The sequence below is a fragment of the Symphalangus syndactylus genome, chromosome 20, assembly GCF_028878055.3.
Source record: "Symphalangus syndactylus isolate Jambi chromosome 20, NHGRI_mSymSyn1-v2.1_pri, whole genome shotgun sequence".
Classification (NCBI taxonomy): Eukaryota; Metazoa; Chordata; class Mammalia; order Primates; family Hylobatidae; genus Symphalangus; species Symphalangus syndactylus.
Window position 1 is genome coordinate 57,993,000 of NC_072442.2, and position 27,445 is coordinate 58,020,444.

The window sequence follows — 27,445 nt, forward strand, 5'->3', positions numbered from 1 at the left end:
GGCCTCCCTTCCTCAAAACATTTGGTCTATACCAGCAGAACTCCTTCCTTTTACATTTTCTGCGAAACCCTCAAAGTTTTCCTAAGGACTTAGGCTTTTGGAAAACAAAATCCAGGAAGTATTACAAGCTCTTTTTCTTCTCCTGTCCAACTTTTTTTTTTTTTTTTTTTTGAGACGGAGTCTCACTCTGTTGCCCAGGCTGGAGTGCAGTGGCGCAATCTCAGCTCACTGCAAGCTCCGCCTCCCAGATTCACGCCATTCTCCTGCCTCAGCCTCCCTAGTAGCTGTTCTTGCCCTATTTTCTATCTCTCCTGAGCCATGGAGTGCAGAGCCAGCTTGAATGGGGGAGAGAGGTGGGAAAAACACAGAGAGGGAAAAAAAATTAAATAATATTCTGAAAATATTCAGCAAAGAACCATGATGCACCCCCAAATGTTTGAACTATTAGAGCAGAGGTACAAATAATTATGGGAGCCTCGAAGCAATAGGGGAGAGAGGAGATAGGTCGTGGAAGAGCTGGTGCTGGAGCTGAGCTTTGAAGGTTTCTAAACAAAATTTTCACGAAGACATTCCAGCTGAAGGAACCCTCATGAGCAGAGATTTTGTGGTGGAAAAGCACAGAACACTTGGAGCAGTTCTTTGTAACCTTCCAACCTTTGTCTCATCACAGCACTCACGACAAATAGGGTAAAGAGGCAACCTGGCCTTGGGGCCAAAGGGCTCCAAAGCTCTGCACACCTGTAACCCACTCCTGGTACACATGACAGCAGGATGACTGAGGGGCATCAGATCGGAATTGGTTACGTAGTTTGACCAGAATCAGATTCTTCAAGAACTGTTGTTTATGGATCATGTTGGGGCATGGAAATGATCCATAAAATTATCCATCACAATGGGGTAATTGCTCTACAATATCTCACTACTTCCACCACACCAGTAAAGTGCAATGTGGGTGCTTGGCTCACCCATTTATTACCTGCTTTTCCTCTCAATACCCAGACGCTCACTCTGAACAATGACCAGGTCTTCCCCATGAACCCTCCCAAATTTGACAAAATCGAGGACATGGCCATGATGACTCACCTGCATGAACCTGCTGTTCTGTACAACCTCAAAGAGCGCTACGCAGCCTGGATGATCTACGTGAGTGTCTGTAAACACCTTTTTATTTCATGTCTCTCTCTGAGTAAAAACGAGATCCAAATGATAAATGTTCTGATCTTCCCAGACCTACTCAGGCCTCTTCTGTGTCACCGTCAACCCCTATAAGTGGCTGCCGGTGTACAAGCCCGAGGTGGTGGCTGCCTACAGAGGCAAAAAGCGCCAGGAGGCCCCGCCCCACATCTTCTCTATCTCTGACAATGCCTATCAGTTCATGCTGACTGGTGAGTAATTTCTTTGATTCATATTTTTTGAAGCCAACCTTAGTTAATTTTTCAAGCTTTTGATGGGCATTGGCCATCTGAATGGTGCAATAATCAAAGGATCTTTGGAGAGTCAGATGATTTGGGGATGAAAAGCAAGGGGTACAACATCTTCCATTGCCAGTTACAGTGCATGACAAGGCCTGTGGTTATGGCTGAAGCTACACTGAGCTCATGCTTATTTGGGATAATGTGGAACACAAGGAGATGCCCTACCTTTGTCCCCAGGGAACCCCCAATCCAGGTGTACTTTGAAGAGAAACCATATCAGTAGCCACTCAGGGAATGCTATGTTGGAGAAATGGGTAAAGCAGTGTTCCCGCGTTCTTCCCCAAACTCAGGCCCCCCTTCACCTCCTTAAATTTCCAGAATGACCTGGGGAGTAGGGACATGGTAACACTGTCATGCCATGATGCCTAATATCAAGTCTGTCTGTTCAACCTTCACCTGACTTGACTTGGAACAGATACTAGAAGTAGGAGCAAGGCTGGGTGCGGTGGCTCACACCTGTAATCCCAGCACTTTGGGAGGCCGTGGCAGGTGGATCACTTGAGGTCAGGAGTTCGGGGCCAGCCTGGCCAACATGATGAAACCCTCTCTCTAGTAAAAATACAAAAAAAATTAGCCAGTCATGGTAGTGGGTGCCTGTAATCCCAGCTACTCAGGAGGCTGAGGCAGGAGAATTGCTCGCACCTGGGAGGAGGAGGTTGTGGTGAGCTGAGATCTCACCACTGCACTTCAGCCTGAGCAAAAAGAGTGAAACTCCATCTCAAAAAAAAAAAAAAAAAAAAAAAGAAGCAAGCCTCTGAATCTGAAACCTGTAGATGCTTAAAAATCATCTAATGCAATGGTGCCCAAACTTCTGTCATTTCTGTCTCACAATCACAATCCTTGCCATGTCTGCAAACTTAATATTTTTCTTGAAATTAATTAATGTTACATTTATTTTAAAGGGAAGACTAATACCACGATTTCTATTAGTTTGCTATTGCTGCTCCAGTATCACAGACTGGGGGGCTTACACAATAGAAATGTACTGTCCCACAGTTCTAGAGGATTGAAGTCCGAGGTCAAGGTGTCAACAGGATTGGTTAGTCTGAGGACGCTGAGAGAGAATCCGGCCCATGCCTCTCTCTCCTAGCTTCTATGATTTGCCAGCAGAAATCTTTGTTGTTTTTTATTTGTAGAAGCATCACCCTGATCCCTGCCTTAATCTTCATATGGCATTCTCCCCATGTGCTTGTGTGTCTCCAGATTTCTTCTGTTCATAAGGATACCAGTCATATTAGATCAGGGGCTTGCCCTACTCCAGCATGATCTCATCTTGACCCCTGCATCTTGTTTACATCTTATTTCCAAATAAGGTCACATTCTGAGGTACTAGGGGTTAGAAATTCAATACGTGAATTTTAGGAGGACACAGTTCAATCCATGCGCTATTGTAAATGAAAAACCAGTATCACTTTTCACAAGTAGAAGGTAAAGGTAAAAGAAAAATGCAATAAAACCAACTAGCATCTATAAATGCTAATAAAAAGCTGTGGCCCCACAGGCTCTGAACCTGACACTTGCTTTCTTTACGGAAAAGGGCGATGGGAAAGGACTAGCAGAGAGTTAGACTTCTGTAAACATGAGTAACTTCTACACTGTGGGCTTCACCACAGTGAGTAGAGAATCATTCACCTCCCAGGCTGGTCATGTTGCACATGCCACATTTGAGAAATCTGCCTAAATTGTCCCAAAGAAGATTAGACATGCCCAAATCATACCACTGGTTAATGGCAAAGACATTAACTAGAGCCTATGTTCTCCAACCACCCCCCAATGTTACTTTATTGTAACATTCTGTTTGTTGTTTATTTGTTTTGTTTTGCTTCCCTCTGCATTTCTAGATCGAGACAACCAGTCTATCCTCATCACGTGAGTAACACCTCTTTGTACCATCATGACTTGGAAACCAGTGCCCTCCCTTCTACTCTCCTTTATCTCATTTACTTTTAAATTGGCAGAGGAGAATCCGGGGCTGGGAAGACTGTGAATACCAAGCGTGTCATCCAGTATTTTGCAACAATTGCAGTTACTGGGGACAAGAAGAAGGAGACACAGCCAGGCAAAATGCAGGTGAGCAGCCACCTGCATCCGGAGGCTTATTGGAATAAGTATACTTTAAAGCCTGGATGAGCACCAAGTGTATGCAGGGTATGCACTCAGTAGAAATGGCAAATAGGAAAAACTCTTTCTTTCCTCTCTGTATCCTCACACAGAACACATCTGCCATCAAATGTATGGGGTTTTTCCATGCCAAACAATTCTCCAATTCTCTGCAGACACCAACTGGGTGTCCTACAATTCAATTCAATTCTGATACTAACTACCTAGAGAAAGCACCAAATCACACAAGTTAAGAGCTCAGTCCTGCAAAACTGACCCCACTTTAGATACCAGGGACCAGTCCGGGCCTCCTGAACTCCTAAGCAAGCAGCTACTAATTGGGAGGATCTCATGACCCCCGTCTCAGGTTTGATAATTACCTAGAATGCTTCATAGAACTCAGAGAAACACTTTGCTTACATTTGCCAGTTTGTTATAAAGGATGTTACAAAGGATGCGGAAGAAAAGCCAAGTGGAAAAGATGTCTAGGGCAAGGTATGGGGGAGGGGCAGGGTCTCTGCAGGTGACATCCTCCCAGTACCTCCAGGTGTTCATCAACCTGGAACCTCTCTGAAGCCTTCTGTGTAGGGTTTTTATAGAGGTTCCATTACATGAGCATGATTAATTAAATCACTGGCCATTGATGATTGACTCAACCTCCAGCCCTTCTTTCCTTCCCGGGGTCAGGAACAGGGCTGAAAGTTCCAACTCTCTAATCACGTGGTTGGTTCCCTGGCAACCAGTCCCCATCCTGAGCTGTCCAGGACCCCGAAGCCACCAATCATCTCATTAGCACACAAAAAGACATTTATCACTTCAGATATTCCAAGGGTTTTAGGAGCTGTGTACCAGGAAACTGGAAAAAAGACCAAAATATACCATTCCTATTATATCACAGTATCACATGGAGGAAAGCAGGAAGTGGTTCCGCTAGAATGGACTTGAGTTCTAGCACCAGCTCCATCAACTACAGCTGAGGGACCTTGACCAACTCCACATCCTCCTCTGGAGAAGGAATGTTTACGCCAGTAGTTTTCAAACTGGAGTACACATCAGAATCAACAGGAGAGATTCTTAACAAAGGGTGGCAGAGCCCAGGCCCAGAATTCCTGATTTTGTAGATCTAGGGTGGGACCTCATAGTTTGCATTTTTTTTTTTTTCCTTTTTATTTTGTAGAGACAGGGTCTCACTCTGTCACCCAGGCTGGAGTACAGTGGCGCACCATCACAGCTCACTGTAACTTCAAACTCTTGGGCTCAAGCGATCATCCTGCTTAGGCCTTCCGAGTAGCTAGGACTACAGGAACCACCATGCCTGGCTAGTTTTTTTTAATTTTTTGTAGAGATGGAGTCTCACTGTCTTTCCTAGGCTGGTATCAGACCATTGGCCTCAAGTAATCCTCCTGCCTCAGCCTTCTAAAGTGCTAATTACAAGTGTGAACTACCATACCTGGCATTTCTCATATATTCCCAGGTAGTGTTCACGCTGCTGGTCCAGGGACCACACTTTGAGAACCACTAGGTTTGACAGTAGTTTCTAAATCGCTCTGGGCCCAGAAGGATAAAGTAGTCATGGAGGTGAAGGTGAAAACTCTGCTTTCTATAGTGGATTTCTGAATAATCATTCTCATAACATATGTTTTTGCTACATAAAAAACCTTTTTGAGAACCACTGTTTTATTGTATCTCCCCTTGGTCGCTTGCTTTGCTCACATTCTATTTCTCCTTTTGAACACAAATATCTATATTAGGTGGGTCATATTACATTCAATAACAGAGATGCATGTTATAAAAATCCATGATTTATAATGAAATGTTATCAGAAAGGCAGTCTGGATGTTCTGATGGAGGAAATAATATTCCTGCCTAGAACCTGGTATGACCAGAAGTCACTTCGATTCTATGCTAATAAGAGCCTGTCTAGGATGGGACTTGGAAGACGCCTCAGGTCTGGTGGGGGTGGGGGGGTGTGGGTACTGCACTGACCACCAGGTGGAGCTGGTCGACATCTCTACCTGAACCTGCCCAGAGCACCCACCGTTTTAGTCACCAAGGGGCTACTTTAGAAAACCATCCAAAGTCCTCTTTTTCCTCTTCTTGTTTATTATTAGGGAACCCTGGAGGATCAGATCATCCAGGCCAACCCGCTGCTGGAGGCCTTTGGAAATGCCAAGACTGTGAGGAATGACAACTCCTCAAGATTTGTAAGACCCAGCCCACTTTTCAAGTATCCTCCCAAAACCATACCCTCTCCTGAAATGCTAGATATGAAAAACTGCCCCATAAACTGGAATATACGGGGGCCTTTTTCTACCCCCAAGTGATTGAGATCAATCTACCCACCTGGAATATTTTGATACACTTTGAGGAAGGTGTTGGCTTGGTCCTGGCAGAGGGAGGATTTGCCACCCTACCCTAACTAGGCAATGTCACCTCACAGCATCCTGAAGTCACTCACATGATTCAAATCCCACAATTAGAGATCAACTTTATGCTAAAATGGGTCTCTCTGTGTGGAAACATTTTAAAATGTTAACGTCCATTAAGCCATATCTATTGACCTAGCCACGGAAACTTTAGTGTGAATTAAGTTAGCAGATTTGACCTCTTCCAGTTCAGCAGGGACGGGGAGCAGGGAAAACCTAGTGAAGGCAGAAGAGCCCAAAAATTTGAAATAGGCTGGGTGCGGCGGCTCACGCCTGTAATCCCAGCACTTTGGGAGGCTGAGGTGGGCGGATCACTTGAGGCCAGGAGTTTGAGACGAGCCTGGCCAGCATGACGAAACCCCATCTCTACTAAAAATACAAAAAATTAGCTGGGAATGGTGGCGCATGCCTGTAATCCCAGCTACTTGGGAGGCTGAGGCAGGAGAATCGCTTGAACCCGGGAGGCAGAGGTTGCAGGGAGCTGAAATTGCAACACTGCACTCCAGCCTGGGCAACAGAGGGCGACTCTGTCTCAAAAAAAAAAAAGAAAAAAAAATTGGAATAGATTCATACTGAAGATATTGAAGGATATATGCCATCCTTCAACTTTTTACTTAGGTTCGTCTTAATCAAAAAGACATTTACTTCCCATTGGAAATAAACACACATCCAGCCCTCTATTTCATTTCACTGACCAGTGGAGCAAGTACTCAGAGGCGAGGCCATCATTTGTGCCTATGGTTGCAAAAGTACATTAAAACTTCACACATCTTAATAGCTAGATAGTCTCAAACTTGTATTTTGTCGCCTGAAAGATAAAACGGTTATCCATGAGGAAGTAGATAATCCATCAAGGACCATGGCTCTGAGCCTTGACTTTTGTTTCCTTGGATATGATCTTTGTACCCTGTGCACTGCCAGTTTGCACCTGTGTCCTCCCCAGTGCCCAAATAAACTCCTCTTCCTTGTGGAAGATCTGGGCACATGTTACACGGCAGATGTATGTTACCCATGCCTGGACCAAGTTAGTTATTGCACTGGCCTGACACCAGCTTAAAGTGAAAGACAATATCTTCAGGCACTCCCTCTTCTCATTCCCATTTACTTAGTTCATGGGCCTCTACTCTTAGCCCTGACCCAGAAGTCACAATCATTCTAATTATTTTGTCCTCTTTCCACCCTCCAAATATTTGCAGGCTAGGGATGACTTCCATTAAGCAGCTAAATATACTGAAGACACAGCACTTACAGTGCATGCAGGCCTTTACTGATCCTTCACTAACTTTTCCTAGGGTTCATTCAGAAAATATTGAGGCTATTACTAAGTACCATCCACATTTTAGACACTGTGGGTGAAAAAGCAAGAAAACATTTTTTGTCCTCAAATTTGCTCACAGTGTCGTTGAGGACCAATTAAGCAGATAATGTATGAAGCAGGTGCATACACACCAACATGCATATGAAATGTTACCTCCCACTCCCCAGAAAGTGGGCCACCTAGACCCTGTGTTGTTCTTTTGGCAGCCAGGGAGCCAGGCCTGAGCCTGAGCCCGGGCCTGTGAGCCAGATTTGTCTGTAGTTGGCCATATGTGAAACTCAGGCAAGAAATCTCAGAAGTAGCATCTATTAAAATACAGGCAAAAAAAAAAGTCAGAACAATCCAACCAGTTACAATTCAAAGGTGTTATGAAGATTTAAGAATCCAGGTATAAGAGAACAGGATAAAAACCAGGCAGGCAGTCAAGAATGGAGTAGTCCCAAGAAGAGAGCTGGAGAAGGAGCCTGTGGGCATCCCCTGAGTTGTAGGAACAGGGCTAGGTGCTTGGGTAGAGCTACCTGAGTCCTTGCTGACCCAGCTTGGGAGCACTGGGCACCAGGTGGAGAGGTGCCCATGTTCTGGCATCCCTTCCTTCTGAGCCAAGGAGAGGTCACAGTGGCCAGTATCAATGACAGTGAAGAATTGTTGGCAACAGATGTAAGCATGCCATTTATTTGTTTGTTTATGGACAGAATTACTGAGTTTATGAACTGAGAGACATGTTAGTGAGCTAATCGGAAAACTGAAATCCAGGGATACTAAGTGATTAGACTCAAGATCTCAGAGATCAAGGGCTCAGAGAATCAGCACAGATTGGCCCCTCCCTACTCAGCTCCTCCTCACAGCATTCCAAAATGGGAATCCCGAAGGTTCACCAAAGCAGGACTTCAGTTCTGTTCTCTAGCACTGTGGCAGCACCTATCCAAGGCCAGCCACAAAAACCATATAAATCAAATAACTATAACATTTGTCCACCTGTTATTGGACAGGGGAAGTTCATTCGGATTCATTTTGGAGCCACAGGAAAGCTGGCATCGGCAGACATCGAAACTTGTGAGTCCAAACACTCTGTAAATCCGCTGGTGTTTTGGCCACAAAAGCATCTCCCGGGAACCTGAAATCACGTTATTTTTGTTACCTTAGATCTATTAGAAAAATCCAGAGTGACATTTCAATTATCCAGTGAGAGAAGCTATCATATTTTCTACCAAATTATGTCAAACAAGAAGCCAGAACTAATCGGTAAGCTCTTGGAATACCTTTCTTATCTTCCAAATCGGTGACATTGGGAAAAAAGAAAAAAACCCAGAGTAAGTTATGCATAAGCCATTAAAGGGATATCTGTGTTTCACAGACCTGCTTCTGATCTCCACCAACCCCTTCGACTTCCCCTTCGTGAGCCAAGGAGAGGTCACGGTGGCCAGTATCGATGACAGTGAAGAACTGCTGGCAACAGATGTAAGCATGCCATTTATTTGTCTGTTTATGCACAGAATTATTGAGTTTATGAACTGAGAGACATGTTAGTGAGCTAATGGGAAAGCTGAAATCCAGGGACACTAAGTGATTAGACTCAAGATCTCAGAGATCAAGGGCTCAGAGAATCAGCACGGATTGGCCCCTCCCTACTCAGCACCTCCTCACAGCATTCCAAAATGGGAATCCAGAAGGTTCACCAAAGCCGGCCTTCAGTTCTGTTCTCTAGCATTTTAACTGGAATGCATTTTTGCATTTATAAGATGTTTAACCTAACATTCGTTGAAAGTTTTCATGTTGCAAAACCATCTACATGGTTCGTCAAGAAAATTTAGAAAATATAAAAAAGTATAAAGCAGAAAACCAACCCCACTCTGTAATAGCCTCTCCGTTTTTCCTTCTGCCTTTCACTTTAGGCTCACCTTAGACACCCAGCTCCTCAGTACACCTGTCAGGCCTGTGGTGTTTATTTTGGGGAAGTACCTGTAGGATTAATAATCATAATAACAATAATAACCAAATATATTGAGCACTTACATGTGCCAGGCACTGAGATAAGTGGCTTTACCTGCATTATCTCATTATGGTCTCAAAATTATGTCATTATTGTCTCCATTTTACAAATGTGGAAGCTGATTCTTAAAATACATATAATTTTCTGGAAGACATAATTCGTCAATGACAGAGTCTTTCCCTCCCTTCCTTCCTTCCTTCTTTCCTTCCTCTCTCTCTCTTTCTTTCTTTCTTCTCTTCTCTTCTTTCTTTTTTCAGACAGAGTCTCGCTCTGTCGCCCAGGCTGGAGTGCAATGGCATGATCTCAGCTCACTGCAACCTCCGCCTCCTGGGTTCAAGAGATTCTCTTGCCTCAGCCTCCCAAGTAGCTGGAACTACAAGGCATGCACCACCATGCCGGCTAATTTTTTGTGTGTGTATTTTTAGTAGAATTGGGGTTTCACTATGTTGGCCAGGCTGGTCTCAAACTCCTGACCTCTGGTGATCCGCCCAGCTCCGCCTCCCAAAGCACTGGGATTACAAGCACGAGCCACTGCACCAGGCCCAATGACAGAGTATTTAAACACAGGTCTGCCTAACTACAGAACTTACATTTTTAATTAAAGTATACAGTCTGTGAGCAATTCATCTCCACCCTTGTTGGCTCCACCCATACAAAAGCTGCAAGAGCTTGCGAAAAGGGGTCCTGTCCATCATCCTAGAGACACTGCCCCATGACCAGCTTCTTAGCCTTCATTTGGTAACATTTCCAGCTGATACTAATTGTTTTAACACTAATAGAAAAATTTTCATGATCAAATAAACTTGTTATCTTAGGTCTAATAGCATTAAAAGAAAAATTTTAGACAAATTAAATTTAGCAGAGTTTATTTGAGCAAAGAACGATTCATGAGTTGGACCACACTCAGCACCAGGAGAGGCTCAGAGAGCTCCACCCAGCAACATGGAGGGCAGTATTTATAGACAGAAAAAGGAAGTGACATACAGAAACAGCTGTCTTTGCCTTATCTGCAGGTGGTGTGATGAAGCATTTGTGTTATATGGACAATGTCCCATCAGTTTGGCAGCCTGTGATTGGCTGAAGCTTAGCTGCTGTGATTGGCTGAGACTCAGCTGCTGTGATTGGCTGAAGCTCAGCTGCTGTGATTGGCTGAGTCTCAGCTATTTGTTACAAGAATATACTCTTAGGTTGCAGTTTGTTTACGTACTAATTTAGGTTATAGTTTGCTATGTATGGAGGCAGTTTTAGAGCAAATTTAATTTAAGTTGTTATATATTTTTAATAAGGTTTCCCCAGTCTTCACTAACTTGTAAGCACAGAAAGGGCCAGGCTAATGACTGCTACAAGGCCCCCATCCCCTGAGAAAGGCCCACCTAAGGAATCTTAAAAGTCACCATGCCTAAGTCATGTCCTCACCGAGATGCCTGCTGCCAGATGCGGCTGTTGCTCCTTCCTCTCACGGAGCTTTTTTTTGCATTTTTCTTTTTTTCGAGATGGAGTCTCGCTCTGTCCCCAGGCTGGAGTGCAGTGGCGCGAACTCGGCTCACTGCAACTTCTGCCTCCCAGGTGCAAGCAATTCTCTGCTTCAGCCTCTCAAGTAGCTGGGATTACAGGCACCTGTCACCACGCTCGGCTAATTCTTGTATTTTTAGTAGAGACGGGTTTTCACCATGTTGGCAAGGCTGATCTTGCACTCCTGACCTTGTGATCCACCCGCCTCGGCCTCCCAAAGTTCTGGGATTACAGATGTGAGCTACCGCACCTGGCCTCACGGAGCTTTTATAGCCTGCCTGGTATAGTCTCCCTTTTTATGAACTCAAAGTCAACTGATTGGTAACCTCATAATGGGAGTGACATCCCATCATATACCCAGGTTCCACCTGCACCCCTTTGGAGACGACATTCTCCAAAAGGGTCCTCAGGCAGTGACACTTTCACCTGCTCCTTTCAGTGTTTTTGAAAGAGTTCTTTTTTAACCCACAATGACCCCTCCCTAGGACAGAGATATGCATCCCTGAAATGGGATATGGATTCAAGGGATGGCCATGATGGCCTCGGAATCTCTCCTCCCCATATATCCCAGCTCCTGGCATAGGCTCATTCTCCACTAAAGGGGGTGCCACTCCAAGAATGCCTGACTCTCCAATATCATCCTGCTAGTGTTGGCCTACTGGGTCTATCCTACCTGCTCACCAAACACGTCCAAACATGTTTCAATCCTACCAATGGACACTCTACAGGCTCAGGCTGCAAACCCTACTGCATAACCAATATGTGTATCCCAGAGAAGGATTTCTTTTTTTTGAAACCATTGTGGTGGAAGACAGGCAACGTGGTTATAAAACCAAACCAGCTAATGACCCTAGGTTTTGAAGGGACCAAGACCTAACTCCAGTCCCAGTCTTATCACACTCTCCCTGTATGACAGGCTACTTACCAACTAGACCCTCAATGGTTCATCCAGAAATATGGAAAAACCTGCACAGCTAAAGGGGCTTCATGGGGATTTAATAACATGCAGATGATGCCTACCCAATGTCTAGTACACAGAGCTCTGCAAAAGCTTGCCCCTTTCTCATTTGGGAAATGATGATACCATCTTTGATGATCTTCCCTTCCAGATCTAGTATTCCATAATGCATATTGTCTTGAGTCTGAACAATGCTGGAATTCCTAGATTACAATGCCAAACTCTTAAACCATTATACATTATTTCCCAGTCATTCTCCATGACATTCCCAGCTCTCAGTATCATAAAATGGTTCCCAATAGCCTCATCCAGAAAACTGCCCCCCCAAATCTATGTACAGTGGGAAAAGATCATAATCAGTTCTTTTTTTTTTTTTTTTTTTTTGAGATGGAGTCTCACTCTGTCTCCCAGGCTGGAGTGCAACAGTGCAATCTTGGCTCACTCCAACCTCTGCCTCCCAGGTTCAAGTGATCCTCCTGCCTCAGCCTCCTGAGTAGCTGGGACTACAGGCGCTGGCCACCATGTCTGGCTAATTTTTTGTGTTTTTAGTAGAGATGGAGTTTCACCATGTTGGCCAGGATGGTCTCAAACTCCTGACCTCGTAATCTGCCTGCCTTGGCCTCTCAAAGTTCTGGGATTACAGGCGTGAGCCACCGCGCCCGACTGTAATCAGTTCTTACTTTGATGGAAGGAAACAGACAATTCACATCTTTTTCCCACAGTCTCCACCCCCCCACACAAACACGTGAAACAAATGGTTTCTAATTTACCACACCCCACCTGTCATCCACTTATTTGGGCAAATGCTGTCTCATATGCTATATAAAAAAGAGGTAAGGTCTTTGCCAAGAAAAGGCTGCATATGAATCCCTGATTCCTTCTATGACAATTGTCCTTTTTTTCTTTCCAGAATGCCATTGACATACTGGGCTTCAGCTCAGAGGAGAAAGTTGGGATCTACAAACTGACGGGAGCCGTGATGCATTACGGGAACATGAAGTTCAAGCAGAAGCAGCGTGAGGAGCAGGCAGAACCGGACGGCACCGAAGGTAACCGCATCTGGGACAGGGAGGCAATTGGGTCCAGCTGTGTTCGTGTATGGGTGAGGCCACGTGAGATAAACTGCATTCATCTCTAGAGCTATTCTTCCAAAACTGCATAAATCAAATCTAGATTTCCTGAAGCTCAATGCAGCATGCACTAGGAAGTCCGCTCACTCAGTCAAGGACTCTTAGAGTGGTGAATCCTTGAACAAAAAGCATCATTCTTGTAAATGAATAATCACCACCCACTCCACTATCTTTCACCATCTAAATGTGCCTTTTTTTTTAAGGTGGACTTTTTTAGGCAATATTATTAGGTGAACTTCTCTTTCTCTCCACCAGGATGTATTCTTAATCACTCAGGCCTAAAATGAGGCCTTTGGTAAAGTGGGAGCCAAGTTTTCTTCCTCCCATCACCTCCACCCCAGCATCTGTTGAACTTGACCCTGAACCAAGAATGGTGAATGGTTCTTCCTCCCCATAACTCTCACCTGGCTGATCCTACCGCCATCCTCTCATCCCTAAGAGGCCTGGAGCTAGAGCAGAGGGCAGCAGGAAGGGCTGAGCAGTGACTGACTCCCCCACATACGTCCTGCTCACTAGACTTCTTAGCGCTCGTGATGCATCTTACAAGTTCATTGAATTAAAGCCTGGCAACATGGATTGTTCTTGATAATTCTGCCTTTTGATTATAGCCCCATGGTGTGTGAAACAGTGAGCTTTAAATTCTCAAGTAATAAAAAGGAAGTGCAGCCATAAATTAAAGGGTGGAAAAACCTACATAACCTTATCAGTGTCCCATAAATGCTTAGCAGCCTCCTATCCTAGGCCTGCCTAGGATAATTCTCCCTTTTTATTAACTCAAAGTCAACTGATTGGTCACCGCATCATGGGAGTTGTACAGGTTCCACTGCACTCAAGTAAAGGAGATTATACAAGGCATGTACACCAGGAGGCACACCTTGGGTGCCATCCTAGAATCCTGACCATCACAGTGGAGGGGACTTGAAGTCTTTACACAGGAAACACTTCTGACTGGGGCAATCAGGGGAGGCTTCCTGATAGAAGGGGCACTGACTTGGACTTTGAGGGATGAGTAGGATTCTGAAAAACTGGGGGAGAGATCAGTTCAAGCAGAAGAAATGTCATGAGGCCGGGCACAGCAGCTCACGCCTGTAATCCCAGCACTTTGGGAGGCCGAGGTGGGTGGATCATCTGAGGTTAGAGGTCGACACCAGCCTGGCCAACATGGTAAAACCCTGTCTCTACTAAAAATACAAATTAGCTGGGCATAACGGTGCCTGCCTGTAGTCCCAGCTACTTGGGAGACTGAGGCAGGAGAATCACTTGATCCCGGGAGGCGGAGGTTGCAGTGAGCCAAGATCGTGCCACTGCACTTCAGCCTGGGTGAAAATAGTGAAATTCCATGAAAGAAAGAGAGAGAGAGAGAGAGAGGGAGAAGGGAAGGGAAGGGAAGGGAAGGGAAGGGAAGGGAAGGGAAGGGAAGGGAAGGGAAGTGAAGGGAAGGGAGAATGAAGGGAGAAGGAAGGGAGAAGGAAGGGAGAAGGAAGGAAGGGTAATGTGCAAAGGGGCAGAGGATGAACTGTGATGGGGATGGAGGCACAGTGAGTGGTCCACTTTGGCTACAGAACAGGATATATGCAGTGGATATGTAAGAAATGAGAATTTTAAAGTAACAATTTTTGCATCAGTTTGGGAAGGTCTTGAGTGTCAGGATTAATGATTTAGAATATATGGCAGGCCCTGGAAGCTGCTGTCCAAGTAGCAGGGGAAGTACATGCAGACAACCTGAAATTAATCTGTCAGCAGCCAGGCTCACCTAGAGTGGGAAAACTTGAAAAAAAAAAAAAAAAAGTATCAGGCTCCTCAGCAACAGTGGACTACATTGATACACGTATTGATATACCTCAGTAGGGTCCCAGGCCCTCTTCCAGCCCTAGCAGCTGTGTGTGTGCAGTGCTTAGGAGCAGAAAGTGGAGGGCTATAATCAAAGCCTGAGCTCCAATGATATCAACGACGATATCAACCCAAGTTAATATTTGCTGGGCCCTCACTAGTCACCAGGCATGCTTCATGACAACCCTATAACATGAGTACTGTCACTGTCTCCCATTTTACAGATGACAAAACTGAGGCACAAAGAAGCAAAACCAAAATCTAAACCTAGGCAGTCTGACTCTAGAGCCCAGGCTCTTCGCCGCTATAACTGCTGGAAGCAATGGAGAGGCCAGGCATTTTGAGAGTGAAATAAGCAGGACTTGGTGCCTGTCTGAACAAAGGAATGTCAGGGGGCAAAAGAGAAGGACGTATCACCCCTTTCAAGTTTAAATGACTAGAAGAAGAATAATGGTACCATCCACCTGAATGGGCAAAGCGAGAAAAGGAGATAATTAGAGGAGAGAGTAAAGCACGCATCTGGCCTCCGATTAAGTACTTAACATAGACTGCCCTAGATTTTTATTAACTCGTCTCCCCACCCAGCAATGAGGCAAGGGTCCCAACCAAGAAGTTGTCCCTGGGGGCTGGGCACGGTGGCTCACACCTGTAAACCCATCACTTTGGGAGGTGGGCCAACATGGTGAAACCCCATCTCTACTAAAATACAAAAAATTAGCCAGGCGTGGTGGTGGGCACCTGTAGTCCCAGCTGCTCGGGAGGAGAGGCAGGAGAATGGCGTGAACCCGGGAGGGAGAGCTTGCAGTGAGCTGAGATCGCGCCACTGCACTCCAGCCTGGGCAACAGAGTGAGACTCTGTCTCAAAAAAAAAAAAAAAAAGTAGTCCCTGGGGAGCAGCATTTCTCTGCCTTTTTGATGAGCTCAATACAGGCCACCAGGTCCTTCTCAAAGTCAATGAACGTCTGCTGAAATATATGAAAACATATAACCCATGAACTGTAGGAAACAACTGCTTTTGACCATTTCCAAACATTTGAAGGCAGGGTCAAGTTTTGTACTTCTCCTTCAACTATGAGCATGGTACTTTGCTTAAATTAGGAAGGTGCCTCATGTATATTGTCAACTGTCCAAGTGGTGGCTCCTTTACTCATATAACATTTTAATGTATTGTCAGACTCCAACATAACTATGTAATTAATTTTTTTTTTTTTTTTTTGAGTCAGAGTCTTCCTCTTGTCACCCAGGCTTGAGTTCAATGGCACGATCTTGGCTCACTGCAAACTCCACCGCCTAGATTCAAGTGATTCTCCTTCCTCAGCCTCCTGAGTAGCTGGGATTACAGGCACTCGCCACAATGCCTGGCTAATTTTTGTATTTTTAGTAGAGACGGGGCCATGTTGGCCAGGCTGGTCTCGAACTCCTGACCTCAGGTGATCCACCTGCCTCGGCCTCCCAAAGTGCTGGGATTACAGGCATGAGCCACCGTGCTTGGCCTGTAATTAACATTTTTTTATGAAATCAAAATATCAGTAGGTCAAAACTGGCCAAGAAGTATCTTATTGTTAAAAGTGCATCTAGGAGGCAAACTGGAAGTTCCTGAGAACCATGGGCCCCTGGATATGGGATTGAAGCTTCAGTGAACAAGTCCAGACATGGTACAGATACGACAACTTGAAAACATTTAAGAAAATTACAGAAAACACTTCTGGGAGAAGCCAGGAGCTGACTGGACACTTTAGCAGCTACTGTTTTTCCATGATGCCATTTTTTTCTCTTACTCCAGTGGCTGACAAAGCCGGATACCTGATGGGACTGAATTCTGCAGAAATGCTGAAGGGCCTGTGCTGTCCAAGGGTGAAGGTTGGGAATGAATATGTCACTAAAGGGCAAAATGTCCAGCAGGTAATGGAGATGCTCTGAATGCAGTTGGTTGAGATCTTTTGCTATTTGAGCCATTATCTTAAAGTTCTTTCAGTTGCAGGTATCAGAAATGCACATGAAACCAGATTTCACATTAAGAGGAAATTCATTTTTAGGCTTCAGAGGCAACTGAAGGAATGCAAATCATTGAGTGCCCATTAGATGCCGTGAGGACCTGGAATTAGAAAGTGAAGAGTCCTCTGGAGCCAGGCAGCCTCCCTCCAGCTCCTCTGGGGTTCATGGGCTGTTGACTCTCTTCTCTGTTGTGTTCTTGCTAGGCAGATAAGTTTCCTGGACCTCTCTTGCCCGTGGCCACCCCATGGCTCTCAAGTTTATATCTCTGTGCTTCCAGCCTCACCCTGAGACTGAGACCAGTGTCTTTTGATCCCTATTCCAAATTCTTAGGAGAGATACTCAATTAATCCAATCTGGATCAAGTGTTCACCTCTGGTCTAATTAAGTGTGGCCAGGGGCTGGAGTCATGTGCTATAACCATGTTGTTAGAAAAATATCTTTGTTAATAGGATAGTTCTCAAAGAAAGGTGAACAGCAGGAGCTGGGCAAACACCTCATAAAATATTTAATAATATGTTGAATGATCTGAAATTGCCAATATTCAACTGCTTTTGATTTTCCTTTTCTTTTGTTTTTTTTTTGTTTTGTTTTGTTTTTCTGTTTTTTTTGAGACAGAGTCTTGCTATGTCATCAGGCTGGAGTGCAGTGGCACGACCTTGGCTCACTGCAACCTCCGCCTCCCAAGTTCAAGTGATTCTCCTGCCTCAGCCTCCCGAATAGCTGGGACTACAGGCATGCACCACCACACCTGGCTAATTTTTTGTATTTTTAGTAGAGACAGGGTTTCACCATGTTGGCCAGGATGGTCTCGAACTCCTGACCTCGTGATCCGCCCGCCTCAGTCTCCCAAAGTGCTGGGATTACAGGTGTGAGCCACCACACCTAGCCAACAGTTTTTGATTTTCAAGTCAATTTCATATGTTTCAACTTAATGCAGCCATAGAAACACTAACTCAAGGGTTGAGTGGGTGATCCTTTTTCAAGGTGACCAACTCGGTGGGTGCTCTGGCCAAAGCCGTCTACGAGAAGATGTTCCTGTGGATGGTCACCCGCATCAACCAGCAGCTGGACACCAAGCAGCCCAGGCAGTACTTCATTGGGGTCTTGGACATTGCTGGCTTTGAGATCTTTGATGTGAGTTGTGACCTTCTACTTTCTTGTCTGCTTTGCTGAATCTCCAATGTATTTTCCAAGCTCACTCAAATTATTTGGTATTTGAATCACCCAGTTCAACAGCCTGGAGCAGCTGTGCATCAACTTCACCAATGAGAAACTGCAACAGTTTTTCAACCACCACATGTTCGTGCTGGAGCAGGAGGAGTACAAGAAGGAAGGCATCGAGTGGGAGTTCATTGACTTCGGGATGGACCTGGCTGCCTGCATCGAGCTCATTGAGAAGGTAGAGAGATGCTGCTCCCTGGGACAGCTCCTCCTTGTTGGGGACCCTCCCCTTCCTGCTCTGATTCTTTTCTGCTCACAGATTGGTGCTCCTAGCCCCCAGGCTACAAGCCTTCAGGTAGATAACTGAATGCCTTTTTGCAAAGAGAATGAATGTCCTAAATCTGTTCTGACATTTAAAGAGGTTTATGGGTCATTAAAATCCAAGGGCTCAGTTATCTCCAAGAATGTGATGGAACCCCAGTAAGGACTGTGGCATTTCTTACCTATTTGACTTACCCAAAGACCCAAGGAGGTGGAACCATGTGGCAGTGTGGCTCTTGGAGGGATATTACTATGAAAACAGGAATGGACATTAACTTTTTTTTTTTTTTTTTTGAGACGGAGTCTTGCTCTGTCACCCAGGCTGGAGTGCAGTGGCGCAGTCTCGGCTCACTGCAACCTCCACCTCCCAGGTTCAAGCAATCCTCCTGTCTCCACCTCCTGAATAGTTGGGACTACAGGTGCCTGCCACCATGCCCAGATAAATTTTTTTTTTTTTTTTTTTTTTTTGTAGAGATGGGGTTTCACCATGTTGGCCAGGCTGGTCTCAAACTCCAGACCTTGTGATCCGCCCACCTCAGCCTCCCAGAGTACTGGGATTACAGATGTGAGCCACCAAGCCCAGCTGACATAAACTTTTTAAAAAGGAATTCCCATAACATTTGAGCACTGCTCATGTTGGAATGAGTATGTCTTCCTAAGGTGGCTACTGAGAAATTGAGACATTACTGTTCAAAATATTACTCACATTACTTTATGGCTATAGATGAAACAACTTTTTTGTACACCTATTGAAAAAAGTGTGCTACATTTATACACACATAATTTTATCCTATATTCTTTTGTTCAGCAAATATTAATTAAGCACATACTCTATGCCTAGCACTTTCTAATCATCCCCCAAACAGACCAAGAGTCTTGCTCTCACCGAGTGTACATGCCAGCGTTCCTGGTACCAGAGTGAAAGCATCAAAGAAGCTTTTTTGGCTTCTCCAGACCATGGAGCATGGGTATGCACTATTATATATGGAGATGTAGACTCTGTTATCCTCTTTCCAGCCTATGGGCATCTTCTCCATCCTGGAAGAGGAGTGCATGTTCCCCAAGGCAACAGACACCTCCTTCAAGAACAAGCTGTATGACCAGCATCTTGGAAAGTCCAACAACTTCCAGAAGCCCAAGCCTGCCAAAGGCAAGGCTGAGGCTCACTTCTCGCTGGTGCACTACGCCGGCACCGTGGACTACAACATCGCCGGCTGGCTGGACAAGAACAAGGACCCCCTGAACGAGACTGTGGTGGGGCTGTACCAGAAGTCTTCGCTGAAGCTTCTCTCCTTCCTTTTTTCCAACTATGCTGGTGCAGACACAGGTAAAATTCTATCATTTCTTTCCCTCTGTGGGATGTTCTATGTAATGACTCCTAACCCAGAGCTGCTTGTGAAGTAATCAGACATGAGCTTCAGCTGAGTATGTTTCTCTTTCAGCTCCATTTTTCTTCCTCCTGCTCTTATTCTTCCTCTTCTGTAAGAGATTGACCTCTACGGAGGTAAACAGGACCTCTCAGTGGCCAAGATAGTCAATATCACATTGTTTAATAGTTTTCTATTGAGGTATATGAATAAAATTCACCCTTAAAACTATTTAGTGGTTTTGGCTGGGCACAGTGGCTCACGCCTGTAATCCCAGATCTTTGGGACGCCAAGGCGGGGGCCAATAACTTGAGGTCAGGAGTTTGAGACCAGCCTGGCCAACATGGTGAAACCCTATCTCTACTAAAAATACAAAAATTAGCCGAGTGTGGTGGCACACACCTGTAGTGTGTGCAAGATACTCAGATACTCAGGAGGCTGAGGCAAGAGAATTGCTTTAACCTAGGAAGCAGAGGTTACAGTGAACAGAGTTCACATCACTGCCTTCCAGCCTGGGTGACAGAGTGAGACTCTGTCTATTAAAAAAAAAAATTTAATGGTTTTCAGGATATTCACAATGTTGTGTGACCATCACCACTGTGGAATTTGAGAAGATTTTTCACATCCCTGTAACCCATGAGCAGATTTCTTTTTTTTCTTTTTTTTTTTGAGACAGAGTCTTTCTCTGTCTCCAGGCTGGAGTGCAGTGGTGCAATCTCGGCTCACTGCAGGCTCCACCTCCTGGGCTCAAGCGATTCCCCTGCCTCAGCCTCCCAAGTAGCTGAGACTACAGATGCCCGCCACCATGCCCGGCTAATGTTTTGTATTTTTAGTAGAGACAGGGTTTCATCATGTTGGCCAGGATGGTCTTGATCTTCTGACCTTGTGATCCGCCCTCCTTTGCCTCCCAAAGTGCTGGGATTATAGGCATGAGCCACCATGCCTGTCCCCACGAGCAGATTTCTATCCCTAGCTTCTGGCAACCACTCATCAACTTTCTGTCCATTTCTGTACATTTGCCTATCTGGGCATTTCATGTAAATGGAATTATATACTGGATGCTCTTTTGTGTCTGGCTTCTTTCTCTCAGGTTACTGTTCTCAAGGTCTGTCCCTGTTGTAGCATGTATCAGGACTTTGTTCTTTCTTATGGACAAATAATAGTTCATTGTATGAATATATCACATTTTGTCTGCACATTCATCAGCCGATGAACTTTTTGGCTACTGTGTATGATGCTGCTATGAACATTTGTATAGAAGTTTATATGTGAACATATATTGGCAATTCTTTTGGGTATATATAGTACCTAGGAGTAGAGTTGCTGGGTCATATGATAAATGTGCTCAAAATTTTGAGTAACTTCTGAGCTCCTTTCCAGAGTGGTTACACAGGGGCCAGGTGTGGTGGCTCACACCTGTAATCCCAACACTTTGGGATGCTGAGGCAGAAGGATCATTTGAGGCCAGGAGTTCAAGACCAGTGTGGGCAACATAGAGATCCTGTCTCTAAAACAAAACAAAAGAAAACAAAACAAAACAATTAGCCAGAAGTGGTGGTGCACACCTGTAGTCCAGCTACTTGGGAGCCTGAGCTGGGAGGATCACATGAGAATGGGTGGCTGAGATTGCAGTGAGCCATGATTGGGCCACTGCACTCCAGCCTGGATGACAGAGTGAGACCCAATCTCAAATAAATAAATAAGTAACACAAGCCAGTAATACTTTTTAAGATTACCAGTAAATATACTTTTAAATAGTTGCCAACATAGAGTTTTAACATTATATGCCATTTTAAAGGTATACATTTAATAATAAAATATATGAAATATAATTATTCATTAAATAATGAGATCATTTTTAAAAAATGAAAGCCTAATGTCCTCTGGGCAAGGGAATGTAATAAATGGGAAATGGGCACGTGTGTAAACCTCAATGATGAAAATCATTTTCTTTGAATCTGACCACAATATCTCTGTAACTACATTGCATAACCTCACCTAGAGATAACATCAACTCTAACATAAGACCCTGTGTGGATATGGATTTGGGGAATCAGCTTTCCTGCCTTCCCTTCCCCAATCCAAACACACATTCATGCTAGATCCCGGGGACAAAGTGGGGTGAAGGGAAAGGAAGATGGGGGAGACTGGGGCATGACATTTTCCCCCAAGGCTGCATTTTGATTAAGTATCAGAGAAAATTGAGTCATTCCGAAAAAGTAGACTCCAAATTAAGATGGCAAATTGGGTTGCTTCCTTTAGGAAAGAAAAAAATCAACTTATAAAATATTCTTGAAAAAATTCCATTTTATTGCTTTCAGTTACTTACTCATTTAGAGATAAACAGGGATTAAAGAATAAAAGGAGGTAAATTCATGAAATAAACTACAAACATTGCCAGGCATGATGGCTCATGCCTGTAATCACAGCACTTCGAGAGGCCAAGGTGGGCAGATCACTTGAAGTCAGGAGTTCAAGACCAGCCTGGCCAATATGGTGAAACCTGTCTCTACTAAAAATACAAAAATTAGCCAGGCATGGTGATGCTCGCCTGCAGTCCCAGATACTTGGGAGGCTGAGGCAGGAGAATTGCTTGAACCCGGGAAACGAAGGTTGCAATGAGCCGAGATTGCGCCATTGCACTCCAGCCTGGGCATTGCAGCAAGACTCCATCTCAAAACAAACAAACAAACAACAACAACAACAAAAGAACAACAACAAAAAAAAATCAAAGAAAGAAACTACAAACATTAAGAGGGACATCTCAGTCTTGCAAATTATTCAGTTTGCTTTCAGCTCTGATTTCTAAAGGAAAGGACTCCCCTTTTCTACTGAGAGTTTAAGTTCTACTCCCAGTTAAATGCTACCCACACCCCACTCCCACCCCATTCCCACAATGATAAAGCCGAGGGTTCTCAATCCTGGGTAGTTTGGGGGCATTTTAAAAACAAACAGGCCAGGCACAGTGGCTCACGCCTATAATCCCAGCACTTTGGGAGGCCAAAGTCAGGAGTTCCAAGACCAGCCTGGCCAACATGGTGAAACCTCATCTCTACTAAAAATACAAAAATTAGCCAGGCGTGGTAACACACGCCTGTAGTCTCAGCTACTTGGGAGGCTGAGGCTAGAGAATGGCTTGAACCCGGGAGGTGGAGGTTGCAGTGAGTTGAGATGGTGCCATTGCACTCCAGCCTGGACAACAGAGCAAGACTCCATCTAAAACAAACAAACAAAACCTCAGGTCTCTTATGTCAAAAGGAAACCAGAACTCGGGGCAGGGAAGGGGTGGTTCAGGAAGCCCACTGCTGGGTCCTCTGGGATGCATCTGACATGCCCTTCTGTGTCTGTCTCCAGGCGACTCCGGAGGAAGCAAGAAGGGCGGGAAGAAGAAGGGCTCCTCTTTCCAGACCGTGTCAGCCGTGTTCAGGGTTGGTGTTTTGGCAGCTTCCACATTCACTTATTTTTCTGCCCAATGAAATGGCATTTGCTAAATGTGCTTGTTTTGGTTTATGTCCCAGGAAAATTTAAACAAATTGATGACTAACTTAAGGAGCACCCACCCTCACTTTGTACGATGTCTGATTCCCAATGAGACCAAGACTCCTGGTGAGTACCAGCAGATCTTGCCAAGTATTTGAACAGAACAGGACGCCCTGAGATAAATGCAAAATTCTGTGGGTGTGCGTTTGGAAAGAGTGATGGTCTGTATCACTTCTGAAAGTAGTCTCTGAAATAGGGTTGCCAGATTTAGCAGATAAAAATACCGGATGTACCCAACACAAAGAAATGATAAATGTTTGAGGTGATAGATATCCCAATTATGCAGATATGATCTTTGCACATTTCACGCTTGTATCAAAATATGTGTACCCCATAAATATGTTCAACTATTATGTAACCACAAAAATGCTAAAAACCGAATGCCATGTTAAATGTTATTAAATTTCAATTTCAGTTAAACAATGAAAAATATCTTAGTGTAAGTGTGACCTATGCAATATTTGGAATATACTTCCTCTAAAAAAGTATTCATCGTTTATCTGAAATTCACATTCAATGGGGCATCTGTATCTTATCTGGCACCCCTACTATGAAATCATATTCAAAATATTGTGTGTATGTATATAGGCACATCAGATCCGCAGCTTTCATAAGATAAAGGCTCTGTTGGCCCCCTTTACCCCAAAGTCAAATACCACTACATTTGGCAAAGAATCATCTTAGGTATCCCATAATCAAAATAGCATCAATAACAACTCTTTGAGGCCATACTGCATGTCAATCACTTTGTTATATTACCTCGAATCCTTGCAACAGTTCTCTGCAAGATACGCGTATTGATCTCCAGTTTATAAATGAGAAAACTGAGAATCAGAGACTATATATAAATATAGAAACCTGTGCCATAGAGGACTCCTTTAACTGTCACTTCATCCTGATTTGCAAATATTCTTGGAGTCTAGCTTTTTCAGTGTCATTTGTCACAAAAAGGAAAACAAACTGTCACATGGAGCTGTGGCTATGGGGTAGCTCACTCACGAGCTGAGCTGTTCTATGCCCAACACGGGCCTCCCAGCTCAGGATTAAACATCATGCCTCTGAACATTACAAGTGAACAGAGGTATAGATTGTCGGGGGGAAAAAAAAACAGTTCACCTATTACCACGTGATCCTAAGCAGAGCATCTGAGCACTTTCTGCCTCAACTTTCTCATCCATAAAACAAGGATAGGCCGGGGGCGGTGGCTCACGCCTATAATCCCAGCACTTTGGGAGGCTGAGGCGGGCAGATCACGAGGTCAGGAGATCGAGACCATCCTGGCTAACACAGTGAAACCCTGTCTCTACTAAAAATACAAAAAAATTAGCTGGGCGTGGTGGCGGGCACCTGTAGTCCCAGCTACTCGGGAGGCTGAGGCAGGAGAATGGCGTGAACCCAGGAGGTGGAGTTTGCAGTGAGCTGAGATCGCGCCACGGCATTCCAGCCTGGGCAACAGAGCGAAACTCCATCTCAGAAAAAAAAACAAGGATAAAGGTGGCATTTTAATCTATTATTTACTCTTTAATAAGCACTCATAAAGTGGTTACTCACTTTGCAAAGATTAGCTCATTTAACCCAACTTAGAGGGTTGTCGTGAGGGTTCAATGAGTAAGTGCAAGTCAAGAATTTACGACAGGGCTGAGCACATTGTGAACACCCAGCAAATGTTGGATGTTAATTATTATTATTATTATTATTACTCAGAACTAGAAACCTTACTCCCCATTAGCCAGGTGCGTTATAGTTAGTGAAATTGCATCTTCCATGAAAGTTAGGTTCTAAAGTCTAAGTCAAAGGCAATAACCAACTACATCATTGTGATATGCATTATCTGGGGCATCCTGCAGCCCCCTGACCAGTGAGCCAGCTTCTCCAGTGTTGGGAAGAGTGGTTTCTTTGGTCAAGCATCACACAGAATCATTGGCTTGTATGTAGGGCTTGGAAAAAATCCATTTCTGTTACTGTCGTCTTTGAGTACATGCTTGCATAAATCAAACATGCTTGTGGCCGACGCCTCTCTAAGCAGATGGCCTGCAAGGTAGTGGGGTTGGCTTCAAACTGTGCCTCTGGGAGGAATGCTTTTGGTAATCCACTGGCTTACATTTTTTTTTTTTTTTTTTTTTTGAGACAGAGTCTCGCTGTGTCTCTAGGCTGGAGTGCAGTGGTATGATCTCGGCTCATTGCAACCTCCGACTCCCTGGTTCAAGCTATTCTCCTACCTCAGCCTCCCGAGTAGCTGGGACTACAGGCATGTGCCACCACGCCCAGCTAATTTTTGTATTTTTAGTAGAGACGGGGTTTCACCATGTTGGCCAGGATGGTCTCAATCTCCTGACCTCGTGATCTGCCCACCTCAGCCTCCCAAAGTGCTGGGATTACAGGCGTGAGCCACCACGCCTGGCCCTACATTTTCTTTGGGAAGGTAAATGTTGCTGAAATGTCTGTCCCTTCCTGTTGTGTTTGCTTCTCCTTGGTCAAGCACCTAACTTTCTGTTTTCATGTCAATTTCTGGGACTAGCCCAACATTGATACAGAAGCCTGGTGACACCTTAGAAAGCACCTAGTGTGCCCTCTTTATTTTCTAGAAGATTAGAGACTATGGAGATTTCCATGCCTCACCGCAGGGCACCTAGAGCAGGGGCTGGGAGTCATGATCCATGATCAAATCTCAAGTCCCTCCCCACCCACAGGCACATACAGGGCTTGCTAGTTGTTCTCCTGAATCCTCCGGGGCTTCACGGGCACAGGTCCTCTGCTCGCCTGCTGAACAAGGGCCACTTGGGAGCAGGCTCCAGCCTCTACTCCTCTCATTCTCCTCTTGCAGCAAACCTGGGGCCTGCTAAGTCTGTGCTGCTGACTCACCAAAAGCTGGCTCGCTGCTGTTTTTAAATGTAGGTTTTATTATTGTTAAGGGATGGTGAGGCCAACCAACCAGAAGATGGTTACCATTAAAAAGACAGTCACGGCCAGGCACGGTGGCTCACGCCTATAATCCCAACACTTTGGGAGGTTGAGGTGGGTGGATCACCTGAGGTCAGGAGTTTGAGACCAGCCTAACATGGCGAAACCATGTCTCTACTAAAAATACAAAAATTAGCCTGGCGTGGTGGCACGCACCTGTAATCCCAGCTACTTGGGAGGCTGAGGCCGAATTGCTTGTACCTGGGAGGCGGAGGTTGCAGTGAGCCGAGATTGCGCCACTGCACTCCGGCCTCATTGACAGAGGGAGACTCCGTCTCAAAAAAAAAAGACACAGTGCTCAAGAGGAGAGGGCCTGCCACAGACGGCCACGAGGGGAAGCACCAGGGCTAGATTTGGGGGTGAGGGAGTAAGGAGAAATTACAGGCCAGAGCCTCGAGGGTCATTCCCATGGGATGGAGTGGGCGAGGCAGCATGAACAGGCCAAGCAGGTTCAGCACTGGCAAGTTTGAATGGTTTCAGCAGGCTTCAAAATGTAGGGACTTTCTCAAGTTGGCCGGTACCCGGGGCCCTGAGGTGACCAGGACAGGGAAATATTGGCCCAGAGTGTAAGAGCCCTGTGAGAGCCTGATAAAGGTAGGGGTCGGGGGTTAAGGGCTTTGGATGGCTGGTTTGCATGTGAAAGATGTGCCTGCGGGAGACTTTTTTGCCATCTCCCGGAATAGCTAGCCCCGGGAAGGGCAGTCTCTCCTGAGCCAGCGAGGCCCCGTGATGCCGGAGCATCATAAGATACAGCGTATTTCAAAAGCATGGCTAATACCACTGCCCACGGAGGCCAAGATGGCTGGAGAAAGGAGTGGGATGGAAGTGATACACTTGGAGAAATAAAGAGGAAAAGCCCTTCAGCAGCTAGCGCAGAAGAATGAGAGAATAGCTCAGGGAAATTTTTAGAAGTTTTACGCGTTGGTACAAAAGCAAAGGAGGCCCTTTACATGGACCTGATAGAAAACATCTCAGGCCGGGTTTAAGGAAAAACAAAGCAGGCCCTAAGAGAACTCAGCTCAGGATTCTGAGTCTGCACAACCCAGAGGGGCCGTGTGAGAGAGGAGAGTGCCGTCTCGGCTCTGCTACAGCCTTGCAAAGCCCTTCACCTCTCTGGGCCTCAGTCTCCCCCAGGGCCCTGCTACCCCATAGGATGCCTCTGCGGGAATTAGAAAAGATCTCCCAGTCTGAGTGGGACACGACCCCTGACAGGATGGACAGCCTGGCAAGCATGGTGGCATCTCTGGCCTCCCCACCGTAAAATGATGGTCCTTTCAGCTTTCTTCTGGCTCTAGAAGCTTCCATTTCTTGTTACTATGCCTTTTTCTCTCTGCTCCTGGCGCTTAAGAAGAAAGAGGCCT

General features: G+C 45.2%; 1 protein-coding gene and 1 long non-coding RNA gene across 3 annotated transcripts in view; one reads left to right on the forward strand and one right to left on the reverse strand.

Annotated features, from left to right (window-relative positions):
• The window catches only part of MYH13 (myosin heavy chain 13), a 72,548-nt gene that overhangs the window by 9,456 nt on the left and 35,647 nt on the right, over positions 1 to 27,445 (forward strand). The window contains exons 2-17 of one of the 2 annotated variants that reach the window (XM_063629437.1): positions 1,000 to 1,143; positions 1,229 to 1,385; positions 3,317 to 3,344; positions 3,434 to 3,545; positions 5,687 to 5,779; positions 8,309 to 8,372; positions 8,463 to 8,561; positions 8,674 to 8,777; positions 12,690 to 12,828; positions 16,523 to 16,641; positions 17,719 to 17,868; positions 17,963 to 18,133; positions 19,234 to 19,543; positions 22,489 to 22,494; positions 22,938 to 23,011; positions 23,102 to 23,189. In XM_063629437.1, coding sequence (XP_063485507.1) covers positions 1,000 to 1,143; positions 1,229 to 1,385; positions 3,317 to 3,344; positions 3,434 to 3,545; positions 5,687 to 5,779; positions 8,309 to 8,372; positions 8,463 to 8,561; positions 8,674 to 8,777; positions 12,690 to 12,828; positions 16,523 to 16,641; positions 17,719 to 17,868; positions 17,963 to 18,133; positions 19,234 to 19,543; positions 22,489 to 22,494; positions 22,938 to 23,011; positions 23,102 to 23,189 — 1,858 coding nt within the window. The remainder of the gene's footprint in view (positions 1 to 999; positions 1,144 to 1,228; positions 1,386 to 3,316; positions 3,345 to 3,433; positions 3,546 to 5,686; positions 5,780 to 8,308; positions 8,373 to 8,462; positions 8,562 to 8,673; positions 8,778 to 12,689; positions 12,829 to 16,522; positions 16,642 to 17,718; positions 17,869 to 17,962; positions 18,134 to 19,233; positions 19,544 to 22,488; positions 22,495 to 22,937; positions 23,012 to 23,101; positions 23,190 to 27,445) is intronic. The other variant, XM_055256121.2, reaches the window with a different exon arrangement.
• Positions 22,833 to 27,445, reverse strand: part of LOC134735266 (uncharacterized) — a 48,761-nt gene continuing 44,148 nt past the window's right edge. Inside the window, exon 4 of the long non-coding RNA XR_010118260.1 lies at positions 22,833 to 23,048. This is a non-coding gene — a long non-coding RNA (uncharacterized lncRNA). The remainder of the gene's footprint in view (positions 23,049 to 27,445) is intronic.